Source organism: Dromiciops gliroides, chromosome X (genome assembly GCF_019393635.1).
Source record: "Dromiciops gliroides isolate mDroGli1 chromosome X, mDroGli1.pri, whole genome shotgun sequence".
NCBI lineage: Eukaryota > Metazoa > Chordata > Mammalia > Microbiotheria > Microbiotheriidae > Dromiciops > Dromiciops gliroides.
In genome coordinates, this window is record NC_057867.1 from 5,406,280 (window position 1) to 5,417,668 (window position 11,389).

Below are 11,389 nucleotides of genomic sequence, written 5' to 3' on the forward strand. Positions count from 1 at the left end.
GAGGTCCTGAATGGTGCTCATCCAGGTGAGTTGGGGGAGTAGCATCTAGGTATGAGGGAACCTTGGGAAGGAGGACCCCCCTTTTTTAGTGAGGCAATAGTAGTAAATGTTTTCAATTTTTCCCCAAGTCTGCCCAATCCTGGGTGTCTTGGCTTCCCTTCTTCTCCCTTTGTGATTAGATATTTTCTTCAAACATTGCTTATGCTCCCAGCATCCCCAATGTGTAGTCTTTCATCCTCTCTCAATTTTATAGACTCACAGACTGTAAAGTTGGAAGGGACCATAGAGACATGCGTATTCAACTTCCTCATTTTCCAGCAGGGCCTTACCAAGTCACAGGACAGTCTGGACCCACTCATACCAAGTCACATCAACCCATTCTCCTGCTCCCTGCTTCTTTTCTGCTATTCTTATTCATTCCTGCCTTCTCTACTTTTTTCTCAAAAGACTCTCCCTCATTCTTTTTGTTCACTTGGGTCTCTGTGTCAAGCCACTTCTCTCATTTACTTCCTGTATTTTCCATTTCCCCATCTTCCTTCTGGCTTAAAAGGACATCAGGTACACTTAGTAGTCATTTTTATTTTGAATGTTCAATTTCGTCTTTCAGATCAACAGATTTCTTTTACCCAGCAAGCGTGTCCATATTTTCTGTTTCTCATTTCAGACTATGGAATTAAGACTGAAAACAAGGAGGTTATTCCAAAGCAGGAACTTTCTGAAGAAGATGAATTCAAGGGCATATTGTGGGCAGGACTGCAAAGGGCTGTCCCCCAGGAGCCTGAACTTGAAGAAAGCTGTGACTCCAAGGACAATTTAGAGGAACAGAAGGGAAGTGTAGTGTTGATGAGACTGAGACAGTCTCCCCCTTCCCAAGAGAGTGGTTTCAACCCCATGTCTCTCTCCCAAGGGGTTGTCCCTAAGGAAGAGGGAGAACATGAATATACCAAGTGTGAAAAAAGCTGTGATCTGAGTTCAGCCCCTGTTACAAATTGTATAGAAACTATAGGAGAAAGGTCCCAGAGATGTGATGTATATGACCAAAGCTTTGGACAGGATTCAGAGCCTGTAACAAATCAGAATGTTAATAATGAAAAAAAACCCTATGAATGTAGTGAATGTGACAAAGCCTTTAGTCGGCGTTCCTACTTTATTGAACATCAAAGGATTCATAGTGGTGAGAAGCCATATGATTGTAGTGAATGTGGCAAAGCCTTCAGGTGGTATTCAGATGTTGTCTCACATCAGAGAATTCACCGTGGAGAAAAACCTTACCAGTGTAATGATTGTAGCAAAGCCTTCAGGAAGAGCTCAGATCTTATTCAGCATCAGAGGGTTCATAGTGGGGAGAAGCCCTATGAATGTAGTCATTGTGGCAAAGTCTTTGGTCGAAGCTCCAGCCTTATTCGGCATCAAAGAATTCATAGTGGAGAGAAGCCCTATGAATGTAATGCTTGTGGGAAAGCCTTCAGAGATATCTCTACTTTTATTAACCATCAGAAAATTCATAGTGGAGAGAAACCGTATGAATGTGATGAATGTGGCAAAGCCTTCAGTCGTAGCTCAAGCCTTATTGAACATCAGAGAATTCATAGTGGAGAAAAGCCCTTTGAATGTAATGAATGTGGCAAAGCCTTCAGGTGGTGCTCAGACCTGGTTCCACATCTCAGAATTCATAGTGGAGAGAAACCTTTTGAATGTAATGAATGTAAGAAATCCTTTAGGAAGAGCTCAGATCTTATTTTGCATCAGAGGATTCATAGTGGAGAGAAGCCCTATGAATGTAATCAGTGTGGGAAAGCCTTCAGGAAGAGATCTGATCTAATTCAGCATCATCGAATTCATAGTGGAGAGAAACCTTTTAAATGCAATGAATGTGAGAAAGCTTTTAGGACACGGTCAGACCTTGTTCAGCATCTGAGAATTCATAGTGATGAGAAACCTTATGAATGTAATGAATGTGGGAAAGCCTTCAGGCAGAACTCAGACCTTATTCAACACCAGAGAATTCATAGTGGAGAAAAGCCCTATGAGTGCAACAAATGTGAGAAAGTCTTCTGTCGAAATTCAAGCCTCATTCGACATCTGAGGTCTCACAACAGAGATTAATTTTCAGGGTGTTGCTATCCCCTGTCCATGCTAGGGACCTTGGGGACAGGGCTTCAGTCTGCACAACTTCCTTCTTGTAGCAAATGATAAAGGTTGTTTGCATGACTGATAGATCAATATTAAAGAGTGAAGGAACAAGACTATCAAAAACTAATGTTTACTACAAGTCATCCCTGACGTTATTAGTTTTCAGAATGGCCTCTCAGGTCAGGGACTGAAATGGAAGAGGATGCATGGACATGCCAGGGAAATTTCTTATCCTCATCACTTGTGCTGTCTGCTGTATCCAGAGGGTAAGGAGTAGAGGGAGAGGCTCTGAAATTCCTTAATCCTTTTCAGCACCTCTCTTCAGTGATGACGATTTTGACAATTTGACACAGTTACGGTACTGTCCTTAGTCATCCATTTAGAGCCCATTAATCTGAGTGTAAGGAGCCCTGGTCTATCAGCCACATGTAGGCAGGAGCCTGTGGAGTTCAGAGTCCAATCTCAAGGACAATTCCCTACTCCCCAGATAAGCAGAACTAATTTCCATAGATTCCCCCAATCCTTGAGGGAAATTAGAGCATTCTTGGAACACCCTCCCTCCCACCACATACTTTCTGACAGAAATAACTCTACGGGCAACTAATTGACCCCCTCTGTTCCCCATATCCCAAATTCTTTTCTAGACATCTAGCCTAGCTTAGTTTTTTACTTTATCTTGACTCCTGACTTGATCTACTTTTGCATTAAACATCCATTAGATGGTGCATATCTATAGAGAAGAAGGTGGTGGTGATGTGGCCACATAATCTGGGTTCATTTGGGTTAGGGAATTCTCACTAGGGAGAAGGAAGTAGAGTAGCTGGGGCTAAGGATGGGGAGAGCCCACTGCAAGGGGGAGGTAGGGAGGATAATTAGAGCACCAGAGTGTCTCCAGCCCTCTTTCCTTTTGGCATCTCCCAGGCCTAGAATGGGAAATTCCTCCCATTAAGGCCTAACCGGTGCCACCTCCATCTAGTGAGCTTTCAAATTCCTCCTAGCACTTTGATTGCACTTCTCCTTTGCACTTGTTCCACTCTCCCCTTGTATGATCTTTTGTGGTATTTGTATCCTTATTAATATTGTAAACTCCTTGAGAGTAGGGTATGGATCATGGATCTCTGTATTCCTGGTGCCAAGCACAGGGCTTTGCACATAGTAGGTGCTTAATTAGTGTTGGTTGACAAGACTACTTACTGATAGATATGGGATAGAATTTTCAAGCTGGAAGGGACCTTAGAGACTACTCAATCTATTTTACAGAGGTCAAAACAAAGTGCAGGGAGGGGCAGCTAGATGGCGCAGTGGATAAAGCACCGGCCCTAGATTCAGGAGGACCTGAGTTCAAATCTGTCCTCAGACACTTGACACTTACTAGCTGTGTGACCCTGGGCAAGTCACTTAACCCTCATTGCCCCACCAAAAAAAAAAAATTAAAAAAATTAAAAAAAAAATTAAAAAAAAAAAAGTGCAGGGTGTCCAAGTCCCAGGCTCCTGACTGAGCAGTGCTCACTAATAAAAAGAATAACTGGACCTGGAGTCAGGAAAAACCTGAAAAATCCTGCCTCTGCCACATATTAGTTTGACCGCGGACAAGTCACTTAATCTCTGAGCCTCAGTTTCCTTTTCTGCAACATGAGGAAAATACTTATGGTACTGGGGTTTTTTTAAGGATCAAATTAGATCATGTATTTAAAGCACTTTGCAAAGAGCTGTTATCATTGGGACTCGGGTGGCCTGGGACCCCTGTTTGGTAATTGACTTAACCTGAGGCCTTGAGCAAGTCCCACCCCACCCCTTTCCTTTTGCCCTCTATAAAATGAAGGATTTGGAATTGGTGAACTCAAAGTTAGCTTTGAGCTGTAAAAGTTTAATTAGAGGGAATTTTGATGCCCCACATGGAGCATGGTCTGCCTGGGTATGTAAGAAAAGGTCATGTGATGAGGGAAGGGCAAGTAGAACCAGTTGGATCTGGAAAGGGGTGTAGTGGAATGAACCTTCAGCAGAGAGTCACGAAACCTGTGTTCAAGTAGCCTAAACCACTTACTAGCTTGTGTGAAAATATCTTTGCCTCTCTGAGCCTCAAGTTCCTTATCTGGGGATAACCCTTGTACTGCCCATCTCACAGGGTTGTTGTGAGGAGAATGTTTTGTAAATGGTGAAGTACCATATAAATGTGAGCTGTTATTAATCTAAAGGTTATCTTCTCATTATTGGGGCCCCACAAGGGATCTTCTTCTCCTGAATCCCTCCCCAAGTGGAGTGTTTTGAGTATACACTCCTTCAAAGAGGTGCCCCGATCCCCTCCCAAACTGTTGGCAGCACAGAGCTGCCAGTTCTGGCCAATGAGTTCACTCCAATATGGCCTTCTAGAGGAGTGTGGACAGAATCCAGAGGAGGCCCCATGTGGACTCATGGCCACACAACAGTGTGGTACCACTCGTGTGGTACAATTGATTTTCACAAAGGAGTTGTTCACCTCCAAAGCTTCCAATTCCGAGATTTCAAATGTTGATATGACAAAATACAGGGTTTTGAATTTTAAATTAATTTCAAGAAAATGACTGAGCTCCATTCACCTTTAAACCCTACAGAATTTGTGCTTCAGGATGCCTGGGGTCAAGTGCTAGCTCTTCTGCTACCTAAGTGTGTTGCCTGAGGGAAGGCTGAGCCCAATGGAGACGTTGGATTCTTCCCATCACAGAATTGAGTCTGTAAGATGAGGGAGTCCTACAACCACCTTCTGTTCCTGTAATTGGAGGTGGATTGGCCACTAGCATCTCCAAGGTACTCAGCTGGGGGAGACTCAGGCTTAGCAGAGGAATGTGCAGGCAGGCACAGACTGCATTCTGGGGTGGGGGTGGGGGTGGGCAGAGCCGGTTCTTGAGACCAACCTGGTGAGAACCACTGAATCCAACGGCCTCCAGGGGTTTCCTAGAGCAGCCCACTTCCTTTCCATTTCCGGCAGCGGGGGGCCAAGCATAGGCTGGACCTCAAGGATGTGCTGGAACAGCCTCAGAGGTGGCCATGCCAGAAAGAAAATTGAACTTGTATTTGAACTGTACCTGGAAAAACCCTGGCTGGCTTCCTGGAGGAGGAAGCATCTCTTGATCATGGGTTGGGTGGATGGGTAAAGAATCCTGGAGGTAGAGGCAGTATTTGAGCTGGGCCTTGAAGAGTGGGGCAGTGTGAAACATTGAGCTCTTCCCCTGATTTATAGGACTTAGCCAGTTAGCTTCCCCTGTCTCTGCCTTGTTTTCCTCCTATGTAAAGTGAGGCCGAACTAGCTGTTCTCCAAGTTCCCTTCTAGCTCTGACAACCAGCGATCATGAATAAGACCCTGCTCTCCACCTTGTTCCCCCCCTCTATAAAGGCTCAGACTTCATAGGAATTGGGGCTACCAACAATCTTAGTCTAGAGCTTTTGTTTGTTTTTAATTGTAAATAACAGTACAGAGAGCCTGAATAATTTGGTTATTTCCCGATTACTAAATCAATTAACCAGCATCTCAAGGACCTACTTAGGTACTAAGTAAGCATTGTGCTAAACACGAGACAGACAAATTAAACAGCCCCTGCCTTCAAAGAGCTTCCAGTATTGTGGGAGGGAATGGATAGTGTTTACAAGTAAACACAGATTGAATACAAAATGTAGTTTGTCCTTCATTCTGGAAGAGGACCCTGACTTCGGGGTGATGTCTTGACTTGCACTGAATTGGATTTAAGTGAGGCAGGGCTGGGCAAGGTCACCAGCCTCACTCCTCCAGAGCCTTCTGGGTCTAGGGGCAAGATATAGATAAGGATGGCTGGAGATGGCCATGGATGTTTAAGGCAATTGGGATTAAGTGACTTGCCCAGGGTCACACAGCTGGTAAGGTCAGGTCACATTTGAACTCAGGTGCTCCCAACTTCAAGGCCAATGCTCTATCCAGTGTGCCACCTAGCTGCCCTCTGCCAAGAATACAAACTACATACACACTGAATGTGGGAAGGGGCCACTAACAAGGGAATCCAGGAAGGGGGAAACACTTGAGCTGAGCTGTACAGGGAGGGAGCCAAAAGTTCTAGGAGGTAGAAGTAATGAAGCAGAGCTAGTGTTGTCTATAACAACAGCCTGAGTGGAGTGTGCAAAGACTGGGGGGGGGGGATTATATACTCTCTGTAAAACTAGGCTGGAGGGGCAGCTAGGTGCTGCTGCAGTGAATAAAGCACTGGCCCTGGATTCAGGAGGACCCGAGTTCAAATACGGATTCAGACACTTGACACTTACTAACTGCGTGACCCTGAGCAAGTCACTTAACCCTCATTGCCCCACAAAAAAACCAAAAAACCCCCACTAGGCTGGAACCAGATTAGGAAGGTCTTTAAATGTCAAACAGGAGTTTGTGGCAATAAGGAGCCACTCAAGCTTCTTGAGAAGGAAAATATGCTTGAAGATATCCATTTGGCAGTTGTGGAGAGGAAGAATTGGAGAGAGTGGACCAATAAGGACAGGACATGGAGATTTTGGTGTCATCTCTGCAGAGATGAGTAGGTGCATCTATGACAGTTGATAACAGACCATGGGAGAGCCCTTAGGTTCACACAGCCATGGGTGGTGACAGTGGTGGTGGTGGGGGCAGGGTATGGATGATGATCTTGCAAAAGCAACCATGAATGAATTTTTCAGCAGGCAGGATAAGAACAAGGACACATCATTTTCTTGAAAACCAGGGAGGAGGGAGGGGGGCAGCTAGGTGGCACAGTGGATAGGGCACCAGCCCTGGATTCAGAAGGACCTGAGTTCAAATCTGGACTCAGACACTTGACACTAGCTGTGTGACCCTGGGCAAGTCACTTAACCCTCATTGCCCTGCAAAAAAATGAAGAAAGAAAGGAAGGAAGGAAGGAAGAAAAGAAAGAAAAACAGGGAGGAGAAAGAATCTGAAAAGACAGGCAGTGGTGTTAAGTGCTGCAGAGAGATCAAGAAGTAGGAAAACAGGTCATTGGATTTATGTTTTTGTTTTGTTTTTGGAGGGTTTTTTTGGGGGGGGTAATTGTGTCGAGGTCATTGGATTTAATAATCCAATGGTGACCTTGGAGAAGGAGAATCAGGTCATTTCTTAGGCATCTGGGAAGGAGTTAATGTATTGGAGAGGTTGAAAATTAGAAAAGGAAGGAGAGAATTCAAAGGGCAGACTTCTGGAGGAGATGGGAGGGCAGTAGGATGTAAGGGCACAAGTGGAGAGGTTGACATTAGTAAGGAGAAAGGCCACTTCTGAGCCTGGAACGTAGGAGGAGAGGATGGGAAATGACACTAAGGTGATGTGTGGAACTTGGGCAGAGAGGGAGCTTGTGATGAGTGCTCTCATTTTTCCAGCAGAGAATGAAGTCAGGTCCTCTTTGGAGAAGGAGGAAGAAGAGGGTAGTTTAGGTGGCTTGAGGAGAGGGGAAGTTTGGAGCAGACACCGAAGGGAATAGACTAGAGAGAATCAATGGGGAAGAATAAAAGGATTGTCCCACAGCAGTGAGAACTCAGTCGAGATTGGCTAATTGTAGCGAGCATGACTGTCCAACTTTGTTCAGCAGCCTTGGGCAGCACACAAGTACCCTCAAAGCAAGCAGATGGTAGAAGTCAATACTCCATCTCCTGCCCCATGCTGTTACTGGCTTTCCTGCCTCAATTCTCTCCCTCACCTCTTGGAACTGCTCATTCCCTTCAAGACTCAGCTTAAGAGCCATCTCCTTCAAGAACCTTTTCTTTTTTTTTTTTGGTGAGGCAATTGGGGTTAAGTGACTTGCCCAGGGTCACACAGCTAGTAAGTGTCAAGTGTCTGAGGCCGGATTTGAACTCAGATACTCCTGAATCCAGGGCTGGTGCTTTACCACTGTGCCATCTAGCTGCCCCCTCAAGAACCTTTTCTGATTGTTACCCTTCCCTGTCCCACATGCGTGCACAACTTCACTTCATACTTTAGGGGCAACTCTTTTTTCATTCAAATCATTGACAAAAATGTTCAACAGAACAGGCACAAGGAGACATCCCTGGAATGCTCCACTAGAGAGGCTCCCTCTGGGTTGACATTCAGCTCTTACTATCACTAAATTCCTTTAGCATCTTTTTTTTGGTGAGGCAATTGGGGTTAAGTGACTTTTCCAGGGTCACACAGTTAGAGTCAAGTATCTGAGGTCAGATTTGAACTCAGGTCTTCCTGACTCCAGGGCTGGTGCTCTATCCACTGTGCCACCTAGCTGCCCCCTCCTTTCGCATCTTTTAATGCCTTATTATATGCCAGGTGCTCTTCTAGGTGCTGAGGAAATAAAGTGGAAAGAAAGAAAAATAGAAGAACTTTTAATGTGTGCTCCTACCCTCAAGGAGCATACATTCTTAAATTCTTATTTTTTTTCTTTTTCTCATTCTGAATTTGACAAACATCAACAACTGTGAACATTTCCACTTACAAAGAATGGAAAAAAAGGGATTGGACACAACACCCTGACACGCCTGTCCCTGTTCTGCTGATTTCACTCAGAGAGTTCTAGGTCAAGGGATACTACTTATCCTTCTGACCCTTTAAAATCAGCTCTCCAAAAAAAAATAGGGTGCGCATCAGACTATACCTGACTTTATTCTCTTTCTTTATTGAGAATTCTAAGACTGAGTGGTCACTTACCCCCAAAACTTTCCATGTTTTCTAATTCAGCAATAAACTACTCCTTGTTAATGAGAATCAGATCCAAAATAGCAAGACATCCTACTTTCTCTGCCTTTTGAAAGGAAAAAAGGTTATTAAACAAACCAGAAATGTGTTATATGGTCTGCTTTGGGCAGGGGAAACTTCAACATGTCTCTAGATGGTGGAAATCTAATCCTGTTATTTTGGGTCAGCTAGGTGGCCCAATGGATTGAACACTAACCTTGGAAGAGTCATTTTCATGAGTTCAAATACAGCTTCACACTTACTAGCTGTATGACCCTGGGTAAGTTACTTAACCTTATTTGCCCTAGTTCCTCTTCTCCAAAATGAACTGGAAAAGGAAATGAAAAACCACTCCAGTTTGCCAATAAAACCCCAAATAGGTCACAAAATGTCAGATGCAACTGAACAACAACAAAATAGTAGTATGTACTACTGTGTTTGAATTTAAAATGTCTACTCAGCTCTGGTCTTTTCAAAGGAAGTGGTTGGAAGCCTTCTCTCTCATTAAAGATGCATTCCTCTCTCCCTCAGTAGCATTTTATTCAGTTTTGCTGGTTAAGTTATTCTGCATTGTAAACCTATCTCTTGCTTTTTGTAATATCACATTACAAGTTCTCCTATTCTTTAAGTGGTAGCTGTCGTATCTTGTGTGATCCCAACACATAGCCCAGTCCTGGGCACATAGCAGATACTTAATAAATGCTAGTTAACTGACTTATCCCAATGCTTGCTCTTCAGGACTTGAACTCTTTTTTACTGGCTGCTTGTGGTAATTTTTCTTTCACCTGGAGGCTTTGCATTTTGTCTGCAACATTCCTGGGAGTTTTCATTTTGTAGTTTATTTTAGGAAGTGACTGGTGGATTTTCACTTTGCCCTCTGGTTCTAATAAGTGTGAACAGTTCTCATTCATGAGTTCTTAATATATGTTATCCATGTCCTATTTTTGGTCATGACTTTCAGGTAGTATAATGATTCTTATGTGTATACATATGTATGTACATATATGTGTATATGTGCATATATACACATATGTATTAATTTATCCATCCATTTATTTATTCATTCATTCATTCAATCATTCATCTATCTATTTTTTGTTTGTTTTTCCTCTAATTTTCAGGGAGTCAGTGACTTGGGTAAGGTTTTTTACCCCTTGTACTAAACTGTTAATTCTTCTTCTGAGTCTTTCCTCTAGTATTCTCATTTATTTTCTACTTCATTCCCCTAGAGAATAAATCTCATTTTGTTTATAATATGAATTTTAAACTCTAGTTCCATTTTTTTTTTCAAGAATTCTAGTTGAGTTTGTGTCCAGATTAGGTTTTGCTTGTAGATGCTGTGGAATTATTCCCTTCTTCAGAGTTTTGGCTATTCCTGACTCCATATGTCAACAAGCATTTATTAAGTGCCTACTATGTGCCAGGCTATGCTAAACATCGAGGATACAAAGGAAGGCAAAAACCGTCCTTTTGCTCAGGGAGCTCACAATCTAATGGGGGAGACAACATGTGAACAGCTAGGTATAGACAAGATATAGACAAAATCAATTGGAAATAATCTCAGAAGGAAGGCACTAACATGAAAGAGAGCTGGAAAATGCTTCTTGCGGTAAACTGGTATTTTACATTAGACTTAGAAAAAGTCAGGGAAGCCAGGATATGGAGATGAAAAAGGAGAGAACTTTAGGCATGGGGGATAGCCAGTGAAAATACAGTCAGAAAGTGGAGTGTCTTGTTTGAGAAAGAGCAAGGAGGCCAGTGTCACTGGTTCATAGAGTTCTTCGAGGTAAGTAAGGTATAAGAAGACTGGAATGGTAGGATGAGGCATAGGAATTAAGGGCTTTAAAAACCAAGCACAGGGGCGGCTAGGTGGCACAGTGGATAAAGCACCGGTTCTGGGGTCAGGAGTACCTGAGTTCAAATCTGGCCTCAGACACTTGACACTTAACTAGCTGTGTGATCCTGGGCAAGTCACTTAACCCCCATTGCCCCGCAAAAAAACCAAAAAAACCCCCCAAAAACCCAAGCACAGGGGCAGCTAGGTGGCACAGTGGATAAAGCACTGGCCCTGGATTCAGGAGGACCTGAGTTCAAATCTGGCCTCAGACACTTAACACTTACTAGCTGTATGACCCTGGGCAAGTCACTTAACCCCAATTTCCTCAACAAAAACCAAAAAACAACAAAAAGCCAAGCACAAAGGATTTTATATTTGAGCCTAGAGGTGATAGGGAGTTACTGAGGTCTATTAAGTAGAGGACTGATAGGTAAGACCTGTGCTTTAGGAAAATCACTTTGACAGCTGAGGGGAACATGAATTGTAGTGGGGAGAGACTTATGGCAGACAAAGCAACCTTTGGGCTATTATAATAGTCCAGGTATGAGGTAATAATGTTCTGCACCAATGTGAGGGCAGGGTCAGAGAAGAGGGTCTAGATGAGAAATGTTATAAAAGAAGAGTTGACAGGAATTGACAGGAATTGGCAACTCATTGGATACAGTGGTATGACACAGGAGTTGAAGATGACTAGTTTATGAGCCTGAGGGACTGGGAGAATGGAAGAATCCTCAACAGTGGTA

General features: G+C 43.5%; 2 protein-coding genes across 2 annotated transcripts in view; one reads left to right on the plus strand and one right to left on the minus strand.

Annotated features, from left to right (window-relative positions):
- Nucleotides 1-284, minus strand: part of LOC122733534 (zinc finger protein OZF-like) — a 5,967-nt gene extending 5,683 nt beyond the window's left edge. Inside the window, exon 1 of the mRNA XM_043973982.1 lies at nt 260-284. Coding sequence (XP_043829917.1) covers nt 260-284 — 25 coding nt within the window. The remainder of the gene's footprint in view (nt 1-259) is intronic.
- Nucleotides 7-4,327, plus strand: LOC122733419 (zinc finger protein 501-like). The gene is made up of 2 exons (XM_043973792.1): nt 7-25; nt 665-4,327. Exon 2 carries the CDS (start codon nt 844-846, stop codon nt 2,104-2,106), a length of 1,263 nt encoding a protein of 420 aa, XP_043829727.1. The 5' UTR covers nt 7-25; nt 665-843; the 3' UTR covers nt 2,107-4,327.
- The last annotated feature ends 7,062 nt before the right edge of the window (nt 4,328-11,389 follow it).

Coding starts and splice junctions, on each gene's coding strand:
- LOC122733419 (XM_043973792.1), top strand. CDS start 844: ATGAGACTGAGACAGTCTCCCCCTTCCCAAGAGAGTGGTTTCAACCCC.